At 39.7% G+C, this 25,922-nt stretch overlaps 1 protein-coding gene across 1 annotated transcript in view; it reads left to right on the forward strand.

The window, feature by feature from the left end:
- Positions 1–224: 224 nt before the first annotated feature.
- Positions 225–25,922, forward strand: part of suclg2 (succinate-CoA ligase GDP-forming subunit beta) — a 118,880-nt gene continuing 93,182 nt past the window's right edge. The window contains exons 1-2 of the mRNA XM_085353071.1: positions 225–333; positions 17,346–17,487. Of these exons, the coding sequence (XP_085209197.1) occupies positions 250–333; positions 17,346–17,487 (226 nt within the window). The 5' untranslated portion in view covers positions 225–249. The remainder of the gene's footprint in view (positions 334–17,345; positions 17,488–25,922) is intronic.

A 25,922-nucleotide genomic window follows, 5' to 3' on the forward strand; every position in this document is an offset into this window, starting at 1 on the left:
TAAAGCGCCTTGAAGGATTTGATTTTAGACAAAGAGAAATTGCTAGATCGTTAGATTTTTAATCTACTCTGTTCTCACCTCTGTCCCTGTAGTTTAGACTAAGCGCCAACAATGTCCATGCCTGCTAAACGTGCACACCTGCCTCCACCGTGTGCATGCGTCTTTTAGAAGCACCGCCCACCTCTGATTCTTGACCTATGATCGCTCATAGGCTTTTAGCGTCATCTCCCGTTGGACTTGCGTGTCAACATGGCGGCTTCCATGGCATCCCAGGCTGTAGCGAAAGGACTGAGGATAGCTACTTCAAAGCACATACTTCTTGATAAAGCGAAGGTAGCGTCACAGCTTCTCTTGCTGATGTTACGGTCTGCTGCTCGGGCTGGGTGGCTTCGTCGCTGACAGCGTCTCACGGCTAGGGTTAGCAAGTTAGCATGTGTGAGCGGACAGAGGTTTGACAGATCAAAGTTGAACAGTGTGACAGTTCACAGGTGACGTAACAATGCCGTCTTCAAGTCCTGCAGTAGCTCTAATCATGGAGGCTGTTAAATATACGCGCTGCTCTACAAATGATAGTTATTCGGCAAGAGCTTGTTTGAGTAAAGCTTTTCTAATGCGCTCCTGCATGTGAATGTTACTCGTGTACACTGTCTGTCACTATAACTGTGAGTCTGTAAGTTTGTGCGTTTAAAATATTTTTAATTTTTCTTTATTGCGTATAATTGAACTGCAAGGGTCTTCTCGTCAGTAAGTTATTTTGCATGCTTAGGTTCAGCACTTCTACAGTGGGCTGTGTGACCTCTGATGAGCAAAAGTCATAGTGAACAAAACCTCCAGCCTGGCCCCATTTCAGATAAGACCCGAGTAAAAAAGGTTAACCCTTGCACTTTGAGCTTCCAGCATGTGCGTGTGAGCTGGCAACAGCAGCCAGCAGAATTCGCCTGATTAGAGTTGTCTAAGTACACAGTGGCAAATGCTTACAGTTGCACAGTTTCTCATTTAGCAAACAAAGCATTTGGTCTGGTAATCGCAAAGAGTCTTAAACATGCTGCCAGAGCTGCAACACATAAATCCCCACACCCCTGCACTGTATTGACTAACAAACAAACCCAGTCACACAGAGTTGTGCTTTCATAATAAATTTCAAAGCTCCAGGACGAACAGATGAATAAATTAGCATGATATGCTGTACTGTCAGTTTGATGCTTTTCTGCGCAGTCGGTATCTGAGAACTGGTCTTTCAGGTTGAGGTGCTTGCATAGGTATTTGTAACATTAGTACAAATCACCATAGTGGGTGGACAAAGCAGGGACATCTCATGTTGTGTTTACCTTTCATATTTACTCCCAGATGGATTCAAATGGATGGTAACTTATCATCAAACAGATTTCATGTGCAGTGTGGTAGAGTATTTTTTTATATAGGTGTTGTACCTGGAGGAAAGGTGATTGACTGAAAAATAATTGTGCTTTATGCTGATAGAAAAGAAAATATGTAAATTGAACTTCTTCTTTTATCCAAATTTGTCCAGATTAGCTTGGTAAGCTCCTAATACTAAAACTATTAGACATAATTACATGCTACGTCTCAGTATCAGAATTCATTATTATTGCTTTTCAGCTTTAATATTATGACTTATTACAAAGTATTGTCAGAAACGCATGGAGGTTTTCTTTTTGTGTTTTTGATATGTCTTGTGTTAAACTAGTTGCTTGCTTCTCTGCAACCATTACTAAAGTATAGAGAGGCCAAGTAATGGCCCACACTTTACTCCGATTATAAACCTGCATATATCTGTGCGTCATGCCTCCCCCCCCCCCCCCCCCCCTTTTCTTCATGTGGCTATTGCACATAGCTGCATTACTTTCTTAGTCCTTCCAAAATGTGGGCAACCTACAGCTTACCTTGCCGGAACATCTTGGATTGGATGCTGCTTTGATAATGTGCTCTTCACACTGTGCCTTCTATTTAGCCATGTGTCTGTGTCTGTGTTGTTGTTTTTTTCATGATTGAAAACCTTTGGTTAATGTTATTACCTAAATAAAAACAATGTCCCAACCAAGGCAACAAATTGCATGAAACATTTCCATTATTTCTTTTCTCATTTTCCACCAACACATTCCTTAGAGCAGGGAATGGGACCCCCTGTAAAGGCTGCAATTATTATAATTTTTTTCCTCCAGCATTAGAAAAAATGCTCTATAGGATTACTAAATCTGCTATTATTATATATCAAATATAAGTGTTTTTTATTTATTTAAAAAAATATATTTTTCATCCATCTAAGAAAGCAACTGTCAGTTTGCTAGTGGACGACAACTTCGCTCTTATTTTGAAAGGTCATTTGGCGGTTAAAATCTGGCCTTTCCAACTCCTGTTTTTCCAACTGGCTATCTTGCTAGCCGGGGGTGGAAAAAGAAGTGTATTTCTTTTTTAGCACTTACAGCACCAACTATATGAAATATCTCTGAAATTGAGGAACCTGCATCAATAACCAGCCTATCTGCATAAGGTAAAATTTAGATATGTCAGTGGAGGCCTGAGACCTGGCCTGAACTGTTCCTTTAAAAAGTAAACTCTAACAAAAGTTTTTATCTCATGTTTACTGGCTCTTTACCTGCTCGTCTTCTGCTTCTTTCACTTCTTTCGCTTCTGTCTCTCTCTTTCTCTCGTTCGGGCCAGGTGATAAGAGTAATGATCGGGGATTTTCTCTGGTGTGTAGCACAGTATCAGGGCCTGAACAGATTAACAGTCAGGTATCGCTACAATAGAATCAAATCAGCTTTGACAGTATGTCAGCTAAGCTGTGGAATTCAATTTGCAATGATTTGTCACCAACAATGCACAGGACATTGCAATATTCAGATGGTTAGGCTCCAAGATACTCCTTAAAGGAGGAGTGAGATGTTATTTTTTTTTCTCTCTCACACTCTCTCTCTCTCATAAATCAAATCTCCTGAATTCTTGTCTGCACACCGAGATAATCCTCGGGTTGTTTTTCACTGTCGCTGCACAGGGATGAATTTGTAAACCTTTGCTAAGTTTTTATTTTTTGTGTGGCGAGCGTGCTTGGTAATACCCCAACTGTGTTGAAGCCCAGCGTGGTTTGAAGGGGTACACTGGGAAGAAAGGTGTCTCAATGAGACTCAGTCCTGAATATTTTACAGAACAGGGTGGAGAGCCCTCTGCTTGCAACGGCTTCTTTTGCTGGAACTTCAAACGACGGGAGGCTCCCCCATCTGTCTCAGCAAGAACACATTTACATTTCCTCCCCGCAAGGGATACTGGAGGACGAAGTTGGCTCTAACTAGATTTGAATATCGTTCGCCAAGGTTAATAGCCATTTCTGTAGCTGGTGAGGTGCTTAGGCTTTTTCAATAATTTAGAGCGGCTGCAGTCATTAGGAAATGTTGCCAGCCTCTGCAATGAGTAAATGCGCTCCTATCAGCTTAACTTATGCTGTTGTGCCTGTGTAGATAATGAGGGAGAAGTGGGAGTAATGCTGAAAATTACTTGAGAAAACAATGTCAGTGATGGCTGACAGGCGTAATTCATTAAAAGTGCAGTATATTGAAGATCATGTTCAGCTTCTCTATCATCTGTGAAATGAGACCTTCAAAGATTGAGTTTTCCTGGAACTACCCTTTGTGCAAGTCATAGTAGGGCTGAACGATATATCGCATTTGCGATAATATCGCGACATGATCAAGTGCAATTTTCTAACCGCAAAGGCTGCGATTATACTGCGATTATATTATACAATTCATGGGCTGCATCCTCCTGAGGCCGCATTTGTAGACCGATTACGTCACAGCGACGTGCCGAAGGCTGTCCAAATTACTACCATATCCCAGAATTCATAGCGCGGCCCAGCCAAACTCCAGTTTCCAGCAATGGCGGCCGCTACTAAGTTTTAAAATTACTCATACTAATCTTTCTGGGTCACAAAATAAACTTTTAACATATTTTCAGGCGAGAAAGTAGTTGTGTAAACATCAAATATCTGCTCGGTTTATCAAGATATCCCATATTTGCAAAAGTGCTTCGACGTTTTCAGAGGCGTCTGCTACCCACCAGCTCGACAGCTAGCCGGGAGCTCGAGGGTTACTGATGCGGCCGAGAACGGCACAACTCCCGGCACATCATTTTCAGATCACCGCGGAGTTTCGCTGCTCGGGTTAAACGTAATATATAAGTCACTTAGACAACCTAAAAATGTTATTGTTGGGCTTTTTTCAGTGTTTTGTTTGTTCGTGAGTAAATCGGTTTGGCTGAGATTAAAGTTATTAGATTAGATAAAATAAAACTTTATTAATCCCCCGGGTGGGTTCCTCCTTGGTTTTCACACAGCTGACTAAACGTCAAACAGAAAACTTATTAAACAGAAGTATGAGACAGTCGAGAATTTACACCAGTGTCTGGTTATATTTTAGATAGCAAGAAGCAGACGGCCGAGTTTATTAAACTCCACCGAGACAGCGGTGACGCTAATCAGAACTAGACCGTCCAATTTCACGCCTTTAAACTTTAAAGGCGTGTTTGTGTGTGTGTTTATACAATTGCTATTATGTTTGCACTTTATGTGTAATGTTACTGACTGCAGAGATCAGTAAGATGTGTGTATTTTTTATTTATTAGTTTTATTTATTTAATATTATTTTTTAATTGAATGACTGTCTAGTAGTTCACAGATGTCGAAAAACTGAGTGTGGTAAAGCCACTGATTTTTTTTATGTATATTTCTGCAATCTGCACATTGTACTGACTTTCATTTTAATGTTTACACCAGGGTTCCTTGTCAGCACTTTATGCTCAGATGTTTGTAAGCTAAAAATAAACTATTGTGTATGTTCAAATATACTGTTGTGATTGAAGAAGTTAAATAAAAATGTCAGTCATCAATTCATGCATCACCTCATGTCATCATAACAGAGGTCTGTCTTCCAGGAAAGAACAGTTTAAAATTAATGTAATATAGTATTGGCCATACTATATGATGTATTGCTTGTCTTTGTTTAATAATACAGAAGACAAATACCTTAAAAAATAATCGCATATCGCATCGCAATCGCAATATTGGGGCAAAAAATCGCAATTAGATTATTTTCCATAATCGTTCAGCCCTAAGTCATAGGGATCCGATTCATTGAAAATTCTGACTGGGTCTGGCTGGCTGATCTCTCTGTGCCATAAAGGCGGTGATTCCACTAGCACTGCGTGAGTGAAGAGACTGTGTTACAGAGCACAATGGCTGCTGCCACTTGTAATAAGTACGCTGTAGTACTCTTTGCACAGTTTTGCCTAGATATCGACCATCTCGCCTGCTTAACCTTGGCATGCATGCCATGATCATTTTTAAAGTGGTGACGGCATATTAATCTGAACTTATTGATGAACAAGATAATTAAGCCATCAGCTAAAAGCAGTGCGTGGCTGTTAAAGCACAAGGGGAAGGCTTTTGCAATTCATGAGCTGTGACTGAAGGTTTGTGCCTGTGGCAAAGTTCACAGGTATATGGGACTGAACTTTGCCACAGTTGCGCATCCTTGTATTAACTTCTCCTTATTTACTGCATTATCTTCCCTTTAGACCTGACACCTTTGAATCTGACTCCCTCCTCATATTAACTATGCTAATTACTGAAATCCCTATCTGTAGAGACACAACAGTCAGGTTTTCCTTTCTTAAGCCTGTCTGCAGGAGATTAGACCTGCCCTGCCTAAAGACCTGCCAATGATGCAAATCTCACTGATCTAAATCCTGGAGCCATGCTCTACTGCTTCCGTCTCTATCTCTGCTCCGCTGTTCTATCCCCGGCTCTGTAACAGGCAGATGTCATTTCTCTCTCCTTACTAAAATGGTCTGAGCGTGACCTTTTTAAAAGGCAAGGGCAAAAAAAAAAAGCTACAAGTGGCTGCTAGCAGTAATAAGAGCAACAGCGCATCTTTTGTGCAATAACCAGACCCAAATTTAATTTATCACTTTTTTTATTTATTTGTTTTGTCCATGTGATCAGAAAGGTAAATTCAGAAAAAGTAAAGTTCTATAGTATAAAGTGCCTTTCTCTGGTAGCTACAACAGAATGAATAGGCCAATCATTTGAAACGCTTTAACATGCATAACTTTTTAAAGGGGGTTATGTAACCTGCAATTTTATTTATTCATTCATTTATTTATTTATTTATTTATTTATTTATTTTTTTGATAAACTAAATAACCTATTCATGCTTTCATCCAAATCTATAGAGGCACTGCCACAGTTGAGGGGTAGAGAGAGGCACTTGTGCCACGAACACTCAAGCACTATATTAATTAGAGCAGATAAGGCTCTTTGAATTAGTCCACTAAAGCTTCATGAGGCATACTCGTGCTGCTTTAAATGGAAAGCATGGCTGTGATTCATACTGGCATGTTTGTGAACACAGCTTCTTCGCGTCGTCCATCTCTCTTATTTTATGTCACCTCTAGCACAGCTTACTACGCAGCGCTTGTCTTATCGCAAGACAGTTTGTATTTATGAGATGCAACGAAGTAGCCAAGTGCCACCTCATTAACAGAGTAACACTGTGCGATCAGTATAGCAGTGACTCTGATAGTCACACAGAGGACTGCTCAATGTGATTCAGCATGTGCGAGTGCGAATGGACACTATAAATTTCCCCTTTTAATTTTTCCTTGGATGGTTAGCTGAATGGATGGGGAAAAGAGATGAGTTCATAACCTGAATGGGAACAAATCAATTACATAGAATTGATGAACTGGCAATCTGTTAATTTCTTAAACATTTGATAATGCCCCTTAAGGAGCATTCTGGTTAATTAAGTCTGCAGTCATTTGTCTTAACTAATTAGGTAGTGTCATTTCAAAGGGTTAGGGACTGGCCATGACAAATAATGAGGATTTTAACCTCACCAGACATCTGGGAATACCACTTAATAATATGTGATATTCGGTGACTGTGATTCGCAGTTTGGAACAAGTGCATTGGTTTGTAATAGGTGAGAGTAAGGACTCATTTTTGTGCAGAAAAAATGGGACTTAACAGCCAATAATAACATGTCAGTGTGTTGCCAAAATTGCTCAAAAATGCTTAACTCTATTGTGATACATTAAAGAAAAATGTCCTTGTATACGGTTTAATGCATCGGTATTGAAACATACTGTTGTCCTGAAAAGTAATTGTTTCTGTACAACAATAACAACAATAACAAAAAAGATGTGCATGGGAGGGCATGAGTGGGGAGAGCGGTGTGCCAACCAAACCTCATTTAAAAATCTGGCCTTGTCAGCTCTTGTTGTGAGAAGTAGGTGCCACTTTTCACTGAGTGTGTGATAAGCTGCAGCTGCTTGAAGTGCATGCCGCTCCAGTCCTCAAGTTAGTGATATTGTCTGTAAAGTGTCTAGATAAGCCTGAAACTAGGTTTAACAGATATACAAAGCATATCTGATATCAATATGCTTATTTCTTATATTCTATGTAAAGTAGAATAGAATATATTGGTATTTCGTTATTCCCCCAGGCATATATGCAAATTGGGCATTTATTTTACTTTCTATTCTATTCTACTAATCTTCCTTAAAGAAAAAGAAAGTTATCACTCTGAAACTGTAGCATGGGATTTGTAAAAAATAAACAAACAAAAAACACTGATTAGTTTCTATTTAGAAGACAAAACCAAAAAAAATGAGTCAACAGTTGAATATGGAAGCCCGTTTCCACCACTAAAAAAAAAAAAGGATCCATAACTCGAAATTTCGAGTTATGGATCCTGGAAATGACGTCATTTCCTTGTTACCCGGAAGCTGAAGCCCTCGGGTACAAATGCTACAGCTAAGCTACCAGTATTACATCCAGTCATGAATGCACAGATTGCTGAGTATTTTCAGCGTGGCTTCAAAAATGATGAAATCCTTGTGTTATTAGCTGAATCACATGGCGTTACTATCAGCAAACGTACTCGCGAAAGCGCCAATTTGTTGCGATCAAGTTTTGAGTGCATGTTACTCTGTGCCATATGCTTCCGGGTAACAAGAAAGTGACCTCATTCACGTAGATTACTGATTGGCAGAACTAAGTCGAAATTTTGAGTTATGGATACTTTTTTGTTTGTTTGTTTGTTTGTTTGTTTGTTTGTTTTAGTGGCGGAAATGGGCTTCCATAATTGAAAAACCCCGGTAAGACCTGAATTGGAGATTCACCCATTTTAAGTTTAGCATCTTTAAAGACAATATATTCCGCACGTCTTTGAAACGCAACTGAAATTTATTGCTAGTCTGCTTGTCAATGTGCCCACTAATACAATCTGAACAGGATTTTTGGTTTCGTTGTTAAATGTGCTGAAGACTAATTGTAAATGTTCTGGAATATTGTTGCCCAGTCCCTAATGACTGTGACCTGGTGTAGCTAAAACCAAAGAAATGTTTTTTGATGAGAAAAATGTTATTAGATTTTCATCAGAGCTCCCCTTTTTTTTCTGGCTGTGCATTATATGTGCTTAGGTTTGAGCATGTGGCAGCAGTGCATTCATACACTAGATGAAACTGAATCCTTTTTGCAATTACAGATGCTGTTTGATAAAACAATCTGTTGTTCTTTTTACAGAGCTTGCACGTGGACTTGGCACTGAGGAATGTATTTTATCTTTATTTTATTGATGCTGACCTTTCATTTTCTAGTGTTTGACAGCCTTACAAACTAGGAAAACTTCAGAATATGTTTTATGTGCCATAAAACCGCTGGTCTTGCTTTGAGGACCTGTTTCCCAGACATGTATTAAGCTTAGTTCAAGGTCTTTTCTTCAGTCGATATTTTTAAAAAGTTAATCCAGGACTGGGCTCAATACATATCTGGGGAGCTGGATGAAGATGTTCTTCAGCACTTGAATTAATAATAATAATGATTTTAAAGGCACAGACTATTGTTTTTGACGCTCATTATTCTTTAAATGTTGAGTTCCAGATGTCATCAGGGATGGAAGTTTAGTGCTACCTATTGGGAAAACTAATGGATACAAAGTGTCCTTTGTCCTATCTTTAATTGGATCTTTAAAATAATTACAGCTCTGAATGTCATTGTGTCTGTCTTTCTTTTCCCCATGAATCATGGTGACGGTGTGGGAGAAGTAGATCTGCTGTTTGCTTTGTGTTTGATGTACAGGACATGCTGGTGTTAGACTCCTGTCTTTCATTTACATTGGCCTGTTGGCAATTATGGTTTTACCATAGCAGCATCCAGTTATGTTTTTCTGTCTTCTTATTCAAGCACATTAGCATGCTAACATCTGTTAATTATTTCAGAATATCAAAGTACAGCTGGGGGTGATTGGCACATTGGTAATGGTGATTTATATGTTCATAAATGTCCAACTTATCAGTGGCTCCCCTGAGATATCACAGCTCATCCTTAAGGGAGCGTGAATTCAATAGCTGTCAAATGTAAATCTCATAATGGTGCTTTATATGAAAAGTCAGGAGGTGAAGGTAAAACATAGTATATGTGTAGTTAAAATCCACTAGATATTTTGGCAGTTCATTGCAGACATTCTTTCATGTAATAAGGAGGGGGACCAGCAGATTCACGTTTCCAGCTGCAGAGCTTTCTTCCTGCTGGAAATAAAAACATAATTCTTTGTTTTCACTGTAATAGATTCTAGGTGTAGCAGTGCACCTATGGCAGTTTGCTGCAACTGACAGCATATACAAACAAAAATTAACTTTTGCATAACTCCATTTTAATAATTGTATGACATTATTAAACTTCACAACTTTTCCCAAACTACTATAAGTTTAAGGATCTTTTCTCACTTACTCATCTGAAAATAAAGTGCTCCGATATTAGAAACCGGCATAAATACTTAACTGAAAGTGAGCTGCTGTACATTCATCTTCACCTGACGTATTTGACTTTACAAGACTAAATCAGGTGCAACAGATTTATATAACAAAACCAATGTCAGTTTCTTACATCATTTTTTCAGAGGTAAAATATCGACCCCGTTTTCTTTTTAACTCTATAAATCTCTCTCCATAATTTTCCTCATACCTGCTTTGGTCCTTTGCTCATGCTGAGGCTGCTGACTTCTGAGGTTTAGATTGAGTTTAGCGTTAGCTTTGTTAGCTTCTTTAAAATGTCCACGTTCAGGTGATGCAGAGGAGTTAAGCATTGGACTACGTTTGTCTTTATAAATGTTTTTCAGACTCGTCCATCTGTACTTGAATTTATGTCCTCACAGTGAAGAGTTTCCATGGTGAAGACATGTTAGCTTGTGGATTTAAATGTGCGCACAACTATAGACCAGCTTGTAATCAAACATCTGGGAGGCTGTTTGGCTGGTCATTGGTCTCTACTGAGAATGCTGGAAATCGGTTGATTTAAATCATGGATTGATCGATGCATCTCTAATAAAAGTCTGCTTTTTTCTGAAAATGGAGAATAAAATAAACACAGCAGGCCATTTCAGAATTTGGCAAGTTAGGAATTCTAAGCAGTCATTAAAAGAACAACAATGAGGTCTTTCATAATGCTTAAATATTTCAAAAGTTCCTTTGACACGTCCTGATTGGACTGTTGCAAACTTTAGAGCTCTGAAAGGAGTGTCACGCAGGTTGCATCGATACAGATTTGCAGTGTCCTCATGAATATGCCTGCTTAAAATTGCCTTAGTCTCTCAAATGTTGTCAATAGCCTTTCTTTATTTTTGCATAGAAACTAGTAAGGATCAATCCAGGGTTGACTTATTGAAAACTTCCTGTAATGGAACTCACTTTGTCCTGCCATCGAGGCTTTTGATTGATGATAGGCTTTTTGTAAGTGGGATGGTGTCTTGTTCAAGGTGCATTTCTGACTCAGTGCAGCTGTTTACTGCCTTAATGTAGCTCTTCACAGTGTATGTAAGAGATTTATCTGTGTATATATAATGTATAAACTTACTAAGTAAATAATTCAGTGAGATAATGTAAGGTTATTTGTTTTTATTTCTTTTTATTGAGTTTTGAAAGGTGATGACTGACAGTGGCTCCTGTTAAAGTACGTCTCCTGCTTCAGTGCAGCCTCTTCACAAAGTCATTTCATCACTAGTGTAACAATAGATACCATTAGGTTCTCATATTGCTCACATTTCTATATAACAGTTTCCATAAAGTACTGAGTTTTATTATCGCTTTGTTTGTCTGTTTTTAAGAATGGTTTTAATATAACTGTTACAAAGGTAATATTTTTGGAAAGCTGCTGAGCTTGTTTGAATAAATGTTATAATAGGATAGCTGGAAACTAGAGTTTTTTGGGGGGAAATAGTGAAATTGATTTATCAGATGATTTTCTTTATGCATCACTTGACACTTTGTTAGTTACACCCTGTTAGTACTGGGTTTGGACTCCTTTTTGGACTCACCACTGTCTTCGCGGCATCAATCCAGCAGCAATACTCAGATCGGCTGTACAAACCAAGTACAGTTCACACGGTCCTATGTGAACTGTACCTCAGTTTGATGTTTTTAGCTCGCACTTGGTGTGTGTGGTCTTCTGCTTTTATAGCCCTATGCTTCAAGTTTGATGTGTTGAGCATTCAGAGATGCTCTTCTGCACACCACAGTTGTAACAAGTGGTTATTTGAGCCGTCCTATCAGCTTGAAGGATTCGATCTCCTGTGATCTCGGGCATCAAGAGGCCATTCAGACCTCTGTAAACACTAGTGATGGTTGTGGGGAAATACCCCAGTAGATCAGCAGATTCTGAAATAGTTACACCAGCCTGTCTAGCACCAACAACTGTGGCACATTCATAGTCACTTAAATCAGCTTTTTCCTTATACTGATGTTCAGACTGAACCAAAGCAGGTTCTTGACCATGTCTAGATGCCTAAATGCAATGAATTGGTTCCATGTGATAAGCTAATTTGTGTTAATGAGCAGTTGAAGAGATGTACCTAACAAAATTATACTTTGCATACAACATCTTAGTTATATAGATAATGGTAACTGGTCATTTTTATGAACCTTCCAGCAACCTCTTTGAAAAAATATTAACATAAGGTGAAGACACTGCTTAACTGTGCACCATTGCTACATGTGCAGCAGTGTGGGGAGCATTATAAACAATGGAGTCAGAACCACTCTTAATTTGATTTTTCAATAATCAAATGAATCGTTTTAAATATGCCATTTAATATTTTGTGAGTACATATGTATGATGTAATTACTACGAGGATACGTGAATTTCATTACATTGCCAAAAGAAAACGTGTGGCGGAGTCTTTCTTTTACAGCCGCAGTGCTGAAGTCTCTTGTATGATAAATCGCTTGTGTTGAGAGATAATGTTCCTGTACTGTTAACACCTGCCAAATCAGAATCACATCTTCACTCACTATTCGCTGGATCCTGTCTAGACTTACTTCCAAGAAACAAATGTGTTGTTTGACCCGCCGTGTCAACCCTTTGAATTTTTGAGTAACAGATTGACGAGCAGTGCAGCATTGACGCTCGGCTGTTTATGGGCCTGATCAGAGGTGATTGCCTGCTTTGTAACCTTCCCCTGTAAATTAAGGCTTATGGCTCCAATAAATTTTCAAGGGAGCTGGAACTGCTCTGTCAGATGGTGACTTTTTGACATTGTTCTACTCTCATAGTGATAAAGACAACTGCTCTAAATTAGCCTTAGGATATTGACTCCTTAAGTTTAACAGAAGGGCAGATGACAAAGTAGTGGCATGTCTTGAAATGACTTTGCAAAGTGCCAAGATCAGACATACCCTAACTGTGGTGACACTTCTCACAACAAGTGTTGTTTGACATTGTGCATCCTGCTCTCAACTAAGCATGAGACTGCACAATTCTGTTCCTCTTAGGAGGAAGAGAAGTCCTGATGTTGCACGATGCCGCGCTGGTAACCATATGGTCCAGCCAGAGAGGTGTTTTGGGACTAGTGTTGTACATACCAAGATTTTGTCCTTCAACACCACTGGTGGATCAGTACAGCTGCGACAAGGACTTGGCAATCTGATGCATCTGCTGCCATAGCACTATCTGTCCTTCCTGTGCCTCTTTGTGCGAGGGCACAACCAGTGAGTGTTCTGGAAAGAGAGCGCCTGCATGTCTATTCTGCTCATTTCAGTGTTGCAACTATTCTTGTTTGCTTGTTTGTTTTTTGCGTGTAAATCTCATCAGAATTTAGTGCAGGGAATTCAACGTATGAACTGTGGTCTTTAGATTTGTTTACCTTTTTGCAATTCTTTCATTTATGCTAACTATCTAATAAGGTGCCTTTGATGTGAATCGTTTTTGCAGATACTTATGGAGCAAAGGACCATGTCAGGTTGTTTTTGGCTCTTTGTCACATACACGTGAATGTGTATCATCTATTTGTTTAATTACACTTCATCGTGTCTTTTCAAATCTAATATAACCACAGTACACTGAGCACTGACTCACTTAAGGCATATTTTTTGATTTTTCTATTTTTCTATTTTTGCAATTCCATCAGAACATAAGCGTGTGCAAAGCTCCTCTCTTTTATCGTACTTTTCTAGACAAATTTTATTCGCACTTTACAGCAATAACCTTGTGCACCAATACTTTGTTGGAGTTTTACTTTACTGTGTTAAAGGGAAGAAAATTTAAATGTTGATCAAGTAAGTAAGCAGACAACCCATCAAGATATGGCTAAATGTTTGATGTTTGCTTTTAGCATTAAATGAAAAGCCCTGTTAGGATCCATCTTTTCTACAGTGTATTGCTGTGACATTTTCTGATCACTCGCTGAATGTCAGGACTCTTGCTGCAAGCATGCCAAAAGCAAAATCTTTCTCAGAATAAGTGCTTACTCAGTTTAACTTCAGCTTCCCTTTCCTCTGCCTAATTTAAATTTTATAGTTAAGTTATTTTTCCGTGCTTTTGCATCAAATCTAAAATGCAGTTGCACAGGTATAAAGAAGACAAGGTTGAGCTAATAATAGAGTGGTATGGCATTAATACTGTATGACTTTGTGGTTAGTTTGGGGTTATTCCTACCTCCTGGACATTTGCGTGTTCCTGTCCTGAAGGGAAAACCGGAGACAATTTGTGTGGGCCTGCGATGGTTTGTCAGTGGGCCAAGTTCTTCGAAAGTATGGCTGGAATGAGAAAGGGGACTTTTTGATTTACAGAGGAAAATTGTTCCTTCAGTTGTTTTTTCTTCTGCCTCCTCTTACCTTCATATATTAATATAGAGATCATTATTTATCATTGTCACCACTCCACCTCTCTTTCTCCAGTGTGCCCCACTTCCTTCACTTAAATGCATCCATATGAGAGATCTTGAGTGCTTTTGTCTGTAGAGAGGTTTGCTCTGAATACTTTATCCCATCTTGGGCCCATTGCATACAACTTTGTTTGTGCCAGTGTCTAGTCTAGTCACCATTGTGCACAGCAAACCTTGTGTCTATTCTTGTCATCTTTGTGTGTGCATTAAGAATAGAGCAGTAGTTAGGCTGAAGGACTGTGTAGGATCGTCTCTAGAGTGCTGCTGATGATAATTACTGTAGAGAGTGTGTCTCGAGGGACTGCAGGCCAGCTGCCTGCTTGCCTCCCTGCCTTACTGCCATACTGTCATCCAACACTTGCAGCTTTTTTGTTTTTTTTCCAGGGCAACCATGCAGTACTCAGATTATTTCTCTTCCTGTCAAGATGTCAGCACTATCATGACTTTCTTGTCTGAGTGCAGGATTATAAATGGCTGAAACCATAACTGTTTCAATGATTAGTCCGAAAGGAATTTTAAAGTAGTGATATCTTTATATGGTTCACAGTATCTATTGTTAAGGTGGCAAATATATCTGTGCTCTGAGTTGCAGCATCTGGGGAATTGGCTAGTATAAAAGGTTTTGCAATACTGTAATTCCCATTTGACACTTTTCTTTAAGCCTTACTGTTTTCCTGTTACTCAACTTTGAAATAACAGAGTTTATGCAATAGCCTTGCATAAATATTAGCATTACAGAATGACAGTTAACTAAAATGTTCCTGTACTTTAAAATCTGTCAGTGATCGAATGTACCGTCCTCTCTGTTTAAATATTTTAAAAAAAGAAAGAAAAAAAGTAGTAGTAACGTAGGGTGGCAAACAGTTGGGTGGCAACGGAAGTGGATGTTTTAAGAGAGAGGGCCCTGCAGGTACCTGACAGCAGTCAAGTGAGTCGGCAAAACAGAGGAAACGTGTTTTGCAGCTTGGTTTGTTAAGGCTGTGTGAGATTTTCCGCTAAAGTGGACATAAAGGAGTGAGCGACAGGCAGAAAAAAAGAGTAAAGTTTTAAAGTCATACACATCAGCCAAGTTTTTGGCCAATACCACGCAGTACAGTTAATTTCCTGCCCTTCCTTTGAACCCCATCCACGCACTGTGAAAGAATGACATTATCAGAATGTGCTGCATTAGAGGGATATGGGTAATAGACTTGGAAGCATATATGTGTACAGTACAAGCTGTAATAGCTAAAACATATAAATAGTGTAGTATTACAAACAGTACTGCAGAGGTGACCTGCACATGCCCCTGTTTAGTGTAGGCCAGTATACATCAGCGTGCGCTGCTCTCCAAGAAAACAACCTATTTTGGCTGTAATGAAGTCTCTCGACAGGCTCTCACAAGAGCTGGAATGGAGAAAGCATGCTAATAGTGTGCTGTGGCACAGAGAGGATTGGTTTTGGCATGAATTGTGGATTACTGGTCTTGCAGTTTTGTTTTCAGTCGAGGTCCACCAATGATTGTAGATTGAAAAGGTTTAACTTGGCTATTGCCTATTTAAGGGACCATGTCAAGATCATTATCCTTTAATCACTAATAACCATTAAGTGCTAGTCGGGGTTACATTTTACTCCGTCTATCAGTAAATGGTTGAAAGAACATCTCTCTCTTTCAATTCCCTCACTCTTGTGTGTTCCCCCTTCGTGAATGATGGAGTGACTGATGACTTTAAAAAACACACAGTGGCCTTTTCACGCCCCATGAACCACTGAATCAAATTGCAGCCTAAAAATGCAGACACAGTCCATGTGCGTGCGCTCAAGTGAACAAAAGATGGCTTCTATTGTTGCCTGTTTGGTCCCTACTGTAAGAAGCTTTCAAAAATGTAGTTTCTGCTCCTCTGTCTTTATTCCTCTTGAATTCAAACTACATTATTCATTCACTGCGCACGGGTCTCACGCTGTTTGCAAGTGTGAGCAAGAAACATATAAACATGTTTGCTTGCTTGCAAACATTTTTACCATAATCTGAAGAGGTCCAAATAGTTAAACATCACTTAGTACGCAGAAGAACATGATTCTGTTATGGTTGTTTTTTTTTGTTGTTTTTTTACCACATCACAAATCCTTAGTCTGTTTATGAAAAAGTCTATAAATAATTTGTTAGACTTATGTCATAAACTTTAGACAAAATGGCATTGTTTTGATTTTTTTTGTTTTGTTTTTTTTCTTGCCATGAGTCATCGAGAAATCGACAATGCTTCCTTAAGCACAGTTCCTGGTTTGTAGCATTTGACGTTGTTGCATTGATCTTTTGACAGTCTGTTACTAACAGAGGTTCAATAGTACACAAAAGCAGTGGATTATGTCACAAGTGATCATTGTCTTCTACATTTTAGATCACTTATGTGGCCCTTATGCTCATGCAGGTGTCCCTGAATAACTAATGTATTCTCTAACAGCATCCCATCTCAGTTTAACTCGACTGAGTCAGCAATAACATATTGTGTTGCAGTCCTAATGTTATCCTGATGTAAGTTTAATCTTTACCGGGTAGACAAATAGAAATACTGAAGCATTCTTTCTGTGCCGGCCGTGATTTAGTTCATAGTTCTTGTTTTTCCTTTACTTTAATGGAGTTTCTCTTCTTAATGACTCCCCAAAGACCTTTGCTGTGAAAACATTTGCATCCAGGCTCACATACAAGCCTGCTGGTGCAGAGGGATTCTAACTCTAACACAGTCTATGTCTCACTGTCGCATTAAAAAGCCAATTTCTTTTTAATAGCAACAACAGCTGGAGCTGACAGGACCGGTGTCTTGCTGATGGAGCAAACGGCTTCTTAGCTGTCCTGCAGTTTAAGCCCAAATGCCTGCCTCATTACAGGAAAAGAGAGCGTAAAATAGTTGGAGAGGAGGGAGGAGAGGAGTAGAAGATATATCCTATACTTGCTATGTGTTGTTAGACATGTTTTGGTATTGTTTAATGTAAAGAAAACACAGCAGAGTAGACAGGCTTGGTGATGTTAAGGTGAGGGGAAAAAATTGCCATTGTTAGATGTGGTGGGAGCCTATTTGCACTATTAACTTTGTTTCATTTACACTTTTACTCTTTCTACCTCGATCTTTCATCTAGTGCACCTGGTTGAGTCCGAGGAGATGGCTGAATCTACAGGAGTACCAGAGCAAGAAGCTGATGCAAGAGAGTGGCGTAGCTGTCCAGCGCTTCTATGTGGCTGACACAGCTTCTGAGGCACTGGAGGCTGCAAAGAGACTCAGTAAGTAGAGGACACACATACAGAGACATGTGATTCACTTATGTCAGCAGCTGCAATACGTTGTTGTTTAATATTGGTTTGTACCAGTGCTCATTCGTGGATTTCACTGATACATTACTTGAAGCTGTATGTTCAATGATTATTTGGGATCTGTCACAGTTTTTCACATTTATGGTAAATGGCCTGTATTTGTATAGCGCTTTTCTAGTCCCTAAGGACACACCTGTCATCCACCCATTCACACACACATTCACACACTGGTGATGGCAAGCTACATTGTAGCCACAGCCGCCCTGGGACGCACTGACAGAGGCGAGGCTGCTGGACACTGGCGCCACCGGACCCTCTGACCACCACCAGTAGGCAACGGGTGAAGTGTCTTGCCCAAAGACACAATGACCGAGACTGTCCAAGCCGGGGCTCGAACCGGCAACCTTCCGATTACAAGGCGAACTCCCAACTCTTGAGCCACGATCGCCCCCAATTTAATGAAAAGCAAGTTTAAGGTCAGTCTCAAATAAACTGGTGAGTCTGTGTTATAGCGGTCAGAATTGTGTTATTTTCAATTATTTTCATGCAGTATAGATTCAGCAAGTGCACTTGACTGTATTGCATTTGTAGCTCTCTTTTAAACACAGATGTAGTGAGGCATAAGCTAATTCCTAATTATTCTCTTACTGTAGTTTTAATGAGTTAGTGTAATGGTAAACGGTAATTGTATTGCTGTACCCAGTAAAACCTTAACGGTCCTATTTGTGCCGCATGGCTCTTTGGCCCTGCTACCCAATGTGCAAATGGCTGTGTTTGCAATTTAACAAGGCTCGAAGTTTTATCATGTTAAATTCCATCTTTGCTGTTTGCGTACGTGTGGGAGCTTGTGTTTTTGTGGTAGTGCCTGCTCAGTTTTTCATCACGGCATTCATCCATACTAATTTGTTTCGCAACCTCTCATATGAAGTTTCATATATAAGTGTCAAGCTTTTGTTTGGGTGTGTGTGTGTTGTATAAAATTCAACTTGCTGCCTCACACAGTCATACAATGTAAGGTAGTGGCCAAAATTGTGATTTTTCTTTTTCTGTTTTTGTACTTGTGGTACAAATTTTCACAGATGCATTGTAAGCACAGTGTTAAGCACACATACATATGTGTGTGAACCTACATCTGTCCTCTACCTTCCCTGTTCTACTTTCCTTTCACACACCAAATTGTCCAACACGTATAGTGTGTATTTCCACCCCCAGCTTTATATTTTATTCAGTGTCCTCTCTAGCTACAGCAGCAGCTTTCTGATAGTGCCTCCAGGTTGGTTGTCAGCCAGTGAGGTGCCACTCTTACTGCTGCCTTTGGGCTCAAGCGCCTGGGGCGCTGCTTTCAGTGGCCCTGGTTAAGATGCTGGCAAAGATAAACTGAATAGGGGAAGAGAATATATATTTTCATGACAGTATCTAGAATGTATTGCTTGGTAGGGGATGAAATGGAGAGTCGGAAAACTTGGACAGAAAAGTTCGAAGGGTAAAATGTAATTTTTCTGCACTTACATAGCTTATTTTACACATACCTGAATTTTAAGGCCATGTTTTTCTTGTTCACTCATTAACAAACACATTAAAACACAAATGGCAGCGTTCACCTGCCATCAGGAACAACTTGGGGTTCACTCTGTTGCTAGCTCTGCCATTAGTTTACATTCCACACTACCACCTAAATTACAGCACAACAGTGGAATGGACAGTCTAATGAAACCATCAGACAGCCTTAAAGGCATGTGTGCTCTCAATTCAGACAGCATTTGTCCATTGACAGTACATGCACTCACCAACCATTCACATATTCAGGTTTTCTTTGTCATGCAAATACTGAAAGGTGATTTAAGTGAGTTTCAATGTGGCATGGTTGTAAGTGCCACATTAGTTAATGGGCTGGTCCGTGTATTTCAGGAACTGCTGAACTACTGGGATTTTTCCGCACAACCATCTCTTGTATTTCATAGAGAATGGTCTTTAAAAGAAGAAATATCCAGTGAGCAGCATTTCTCTGGAGAAAAATGACTTGTTCATGTCAGCAGTCAGAGGAGAATGACCAGAGTGCTTCTAGCTGACAGGAACGAAACAAAGAATCACTCGTTAGAACCAGGGTATGCAGAAGACCGTCTCTGAAAGAAAAACATAATAGAACCTTGAAGAAGATGGGCTACAGCAGCAGAAGACCACACCGGGTGGCACTGACTCATTAAAGTTAGAGAGAAGATTGGAAAAACATTGCCTGGCTTGATTCTTGATGTCTGCTGCAGCATTTGGGGGTGGCAGCAGCTCAGGAGGTAGAGCAGGTCATCTACTGATTTGAAGGTTGGTGGTTTGATGCCAAACATCCTTGGGCAAGATACTAACCCCAAGTTGCTCTGTGATGCATCCATCTGAGTATGAATGTGTGCCAATGTTAGAGCACTTAAAGCAGGGGTGGGCAACTCCAGGCCTCAAGGGTTGATGTCCTGCAGGTTTTAGATCTCACCCTGGGTCAACACACCTGAATCAAGTGATTAGTTCATTACCAGGCCTTTGGAGAACTTCAAGACATGTGGTACGAGGAGGTAATTTAGCCATTTAAATCAGCTGTGTTGGATCAGGGACGCATCTGGTGTGAGTAGGTTAATGTGACATGTTGTATAAAGCGCTTTGAGCGCTCCAGGAGAGTAGAAAAGCGCTATATAAGAATCAGTCCATTTACGAATTACATTTGGATTGTGGTCATATGGCATAAACAACTTCCATCCTGCCATCATCAATTAAAGTGCTAATAGTGAGGAAATGGGTTTGCATTATCTTGGTGCACTCTTAGTATCAGTTTAGCATTGTGGCCTCCACAGTCACCAGTTCTCAATTTCATGTAGTTTTATTGATCTTATTTCTTATCATATCATAAACAAATCGCATGAGCAGTCACAAAATTATGAGCTGAAAATTGGTAGGAACACATTCAAATTACAGCTCCCGCAGCTGACTGGGACCTTTTTTATGTTACTAATGCATTTCCAGTGTCCCTGACAACAAATATGTTAACCCAAGTTTTTGCAGTAATTTCAAGTCAGCTTGGTTAACCAATCCCTTGCTTCCCATAGTCCCTCAGAGCAGCTTTGCCCTAATATCTCTATTCATGCACTGGGCTTTGGTTGGTCCTTATCTGTGTGTGTCTTGCACTTTTTGTGCCCTTTGACTACTGCTGGCTCGCTAATAAAGCATGCAAGTGAGCATCCACATATGGTTCATTTCTTCAGACACACACTGACTGACTTTGTCTGGGCCATTTTAGGTCATACATAAATGTGTTAGAAAGTAAAAAAGGCAGAGATTAATAGTCTTTAGTTGAGATTTGTGGTGCTGATATACAAGCCGAGGCTGTGCCAAGCTTTGTGTCTGAGGCTGTGATGGGAAGGCAGGGAATGGAGCCAGCCTAGGATGAAGATCTATTTCATGGCTTTCCACTGTAGAGGACACGTGGTATGGCTCTCTACAAAAGATATGGATGTTTGGGGTATCTGAGCTGATCAGAGTGACTCACATGGATTTCGATGTCCTGCTGCGAACCCCTGACGTACACACAATTGAATGAACTCATCAAACATTGAAGCACGGGCACAGATGAATGACATTCATGGAGTAGGCTTGCTTCTATGAGCACACAAACACTCAAACATTCACACCAACTAGTACACTCCTCTCTGCTCTCCTCTCTTAACCGTGAAGTGGTTAAATTGGCAGTTCAGTCACAGCAATGTTACACAGGAAAAAAAACTCTCATTCCTCTCATGGACTGTGGAGTGGTCCAGCTCTGGTAAGGTGGGCACAGACCGATTTGTTCTATTGCTGCTGAGGACAAACAGATTCTATCCTTCTCTATCAAAGCATTAAAAACATGTATCTGGAGCAGACTTTTAATTCGCTTTAACTTGAATGACACTCTTAGGGGAGAGTTTGCATTGCGTCAGATGGGTGATTCGCTACCAGGTAATGGCTCATAGAAAGTAGAGTTTGATTTCTTTAGTGTTGTACTGGGTGAGTCCTGCAGGGAGCTTTTGTGATGGCTGGTCCACTGGGACACTGAAAACGTTACCACACTAACTGCTGCTGTCGGTCCAAAACCAGTGACCCACATCCACTATTCACATTCACAAGCTACTAATTTTTGTATTTTGTGTGTGTATATGCATGTACAGATTACAGTTTACATCTACAAATTACACTTTTCCATCTAAGTATTTCTTAATCTAACCTTAATATGTAAATACTTTAAATGAAAGTTAGAGTTTGTACCATATTGCCTGATAATGCCTGATTTGGAACAGATTGTTTTCTTTAGGTAGATTTTCATCACCATAACCCAAAAATTTTAATATGCAAGTAGGAAATCAATCCTGTCATTTGAAGACTGCATCGTCTCAGATGCTGTGCCTGGAGCGACCCCCTGCTTGGGCTTACAGCAACCTGATGCTCGTATTCCCACGGGGATCACTTTGAGCTTCCACCTTCCACATCTGTTCTTTTTGTTCCTTCAGCTCCTGGTGCTTCTCGACGTTCTCATGCTCCTTCTTGGGATTACCACATCTATCACTGCTAATGTTTTTTGCTTGTCAGCCACCAACCACCATGTCACCGTGGAACTGCTTAAAGTTGAATTCCTGCAGGGTCTTAGCTCTGCTGTTCTCGAGCAGTTTTGCTTGTATGTTCCGTGTGGATTTTGGTACGTCTTGCCTATATTGGACAGAGAGCTTTTTGTACACTATCCTTGCTATATAACCGATCAGCTGCAGACCAGTTTTATTTTATATCTCCTTGAGTTTATTCAGATAAATTGCATAACACGATCTTGTTACAATGGAATGTTCTCCTGGGAAACTTTGCGCCCTGGCATTCATGTGGATGTTAGTTTGACACATACTGCTTACCTAAGCATTGTGCAGACAAAGCACAGCACACTATAGCAATGACGCTTTCCATAGGGACCCCAAGTAGGACAGCGTGGCCTGCCTCAGAGTATCACAGGCTCACAATTGTGTACAAAGCCCAAGGTGTTGACCCAGCTTTCAAACTCATCAGAGCCACCTTTAATCCAAAATTTAAGGTGCAGGCCAGAGATGATTCCTATCTAGGAGCCACAACCCAGCAGTTCACTGGGCCTAAAAGATCTTTGGGCAACATCCTACGCCAGAAACAGCACATCCCAGATATCCTGTGTCCATGCCAAACAGGGCAAAGTGGTTTTAGTGAAATTAAAACCTAACTAGAAGGAACAGTGCCGTCTTAAAAGCAAGCAATCATACTTAATATAAACACCATTGCTATTTTTTGTTCTGCATACTGCACTTTATAAAGACAGTTTAAAGAAATAACTTTTTAGTGCATTTTTGAAAGCGCTGTTTCTTATCTGCTAAGGCCTAAAACTTTCATAGGCAGAGATTTTTCACAAATGCTTTGTTTGAGATGTCACAGTAACTGCAGTAATGAATATAGATTTTGTGTTTGCCTTCGAAGCAGATTTGCACGGCCATGCACACAAATATACAAACACACATACCTGTGCCCTGCTACTGCCAAAGAGAATATGATTATGCAGTCCACTTTGTGTGTCGCCACCCGCCTGACAGATGCATCTGCAGAGCAAATCTTGATGGATTTTCAGTCTGATTTCTAAATCAAAACCACATTTTCCCTCTCTTTTCTTGGTACGAAAGCCCTTCATGTCTGCCATTTCCTCTGCCTCCCACAGAACTCGTTCATTGACAGAGCAGTGATGGGAAAAAACATCGGTCTGGATTCTTATCTTAACCGCATGTTGAGCCTGTGTGATGAATGGGAGCAACATATACTTGTGTATATGTACAGCTTACATCAGATGGCAAAGTGTTCTCTTTTAGCATTGTCATCTTCCTGACTTTCCTTTCAGAAATTGTGCTGCAGTCATATTCTCTGCGTCCTTCATTTTTCCCTTTCTTGTTTTCAGTTTTATACTTTAATCTTTTCGTACTCCTCGCTCACCTCAGTCTCCCTCTGCTGCTCTCTTCCTCTCTTTGTGCTTAGCACAGCCTCACTGCCAGAATGACAATTAACAGAGGAAGGAAATATTTTAATTTATTTTTTTCCCACTGCTATGAATATTCAGTGTAAACAGTTTTTATGCATGGCTGTCAAATCTCATGTGTGCTTATTAAAAGGATGGTTGGTTTGATATGTTGGCTTACTGAATAATAGCAAGCTACCTTGACATTAGCCAACCCTTTGATGAGGCAGGTTTATGTGTGTGTTTATGCAGTTTTGCAAATTTGGTTATTCTTGTATATTTTGTGATGTTGCTGGATAGGAGAGGGAACGAGAGCTCTATGGGATGTTCCCAGCTCACAGACACATTTACATTGGTTTCCACTTTTTTCCCCTCTGAAGTTGAGGTACTTTAAAAGCACTCAGATTGTCGGATGACATAGACGTCAATCTCAGAATAAAAACCGTGTGTGTGTGGGCGGGAGGGGGAGGGGGTTATTCTATATATAGTGGTTTATGTTCTTAGAAGTGAAAGAGGCTCTTTTGTTGGGCAGGATCTATTGTACTCAAGGGAAAGAAGCTCATATTGTTTTTTGTACGTATTGTATCAGTAAAACTAGCTTCCATACATTTTGTTGAACTTTGAAGTGAACAAAAAACCCAATATAAACAACAGCTAAATAACAACCTAATTACAGCTGCATACAATAGTTACATGGGCTGTAAAAGCCAAAAATTCTGTCAGATGTGGAAATTTGCAAAAGTCTTAAGCCACCCCTCATTTTTTAAAAAGTATTTTGTTAGGAAGATTTTTATTTTTATTTTAAATTGTTCTTTGGGAATCACCTTGTTGGTGCTGGTACTGTTTTTATGCTTGTCAAACTCCGCTGTTTTTGGCTTTTTTTTCCCTAGATTCATTGCTAATGGGAACAAATTTGTTTTTGTGATAGGCTGCTAGTATCAAAATTATCAAAATAAAATAAACTGTTTACGGCAATATTTTTTCATTGTTTTGATGGTCACTGTAGTGGCTGTATTAATTTCTTAAAGTGCTCTCTTTCTCTTGTAATATAACCACACTACGGACGGACAAGCGCCTGTTTTTATGTGTTGTCGTTAGCAACAACGACGGTAAAACCATCGCGTGTCCGCTTGTTTATTTTCCATATAAACCTTTCACAATAAAGCTCAAGATCCTGTTGAGACTTTTCAAAATAAACTGAATCACGTGAAAGATGCAGAGTGTTTACGGATGAGAAGTAAAAAGGAGCTGTCAGGTGCTAAAAAATAAACCTTGGACTCAAATGTTAGAACAGGCTTTTCCCCGCAGCACGGCGTCTAATGAATACTCACAAAGAAAACGGCGGCCGTTACAACTTATGTCTAAAAATGTATCGTTTCAAGCATCGGTTAAAACACTCGACTTCAGGTACATGACGCGCAGCTGGAAACACTTCACGCAAGTCGAGCTGCCCGAGATTCACAGAATTTACAGAAAATGTTAAATTTTTGTGATTTATATCGTTATCGGGACGATAGATGTCTTGTATCGGGATATGAGATTTTGGTCATATTGCACAGCCCGACAGTAGTATTATAAAATACTATATTTTTATCACATGCATGACAACATGATCATAATTCGGTCGTGGGGAAAAAAAAGTGTCCCGCTGTATTTCCTGTTCACTCCTTACTTGAATGATCTTTAAACCTTAGAGCTTTCATCAGACTGTCATGCTCTAACCAAACCTTAACCGCCACATCTCCGTATCTCAAGTTTCCATACGCAGCATAACCTCATCAAAGCTCAACCTATATTTACGGTATGTTGAACCAACACTTTCTGTACAATTCATATGAAATATGCTTAGTGTAGTGAATTCAGAAACTGTGCTTCCAGATGCAGTAAATGAATTAAATGTAGGTTATATGCTCGTTTAGATGATTGGTGTTTGTATGTGTAATGTTGCTCCAGCAGCCAGTTTCTGATATAATCACTGCAACCATCCTAGTTTTGTGTGACTGGTTTTGAACTGTCTTTTTTTTTTTTTTTTTTTGTATCAGATATACGTTTGATTTGTAGTACATGCTCCATCCGTTCAACATCGGAAGAATAACAGCATGAATGAGCATTTTGTTTTTCATCCATTTTTCGTGGAATCTGGATTTTCAGGGTCGACTGAGTACTTTGTGAGTGCTTAGCTGATTTCCTGCACAGCAAGTTTAGCATTTTCTTTTTCAAGTTTTCTTCAACAAAATTGGAACAAAACAACAAAAAAGGTCTTTCCATTTCTGAACTACTTGGCTCCTGTAATTGTTGCTTGCAGGTGTATTATTTATATTTGTCTTTCTTCATAATTCAGCAAAATGTGGAAATTCAACAAGAGTATATTTGACAGACTTTA

This window comes from Diplotaxodon limnothrissa, linkage group LG5 (assembly GCF_057381915.1).
Source record: "Diplotaxodon limnothrissa isolate DT_005_m linkage group LG5, D_limnothrissa_male_GT1.1, whole genome shotgun sequence".
Lineage (NCBI taxonomy): Eukaryota > Metazoa > Chordata > Actinopteri > Cichliformes > Cichlidae > Diplotaxodon > Diplotaxodon limnothrissa.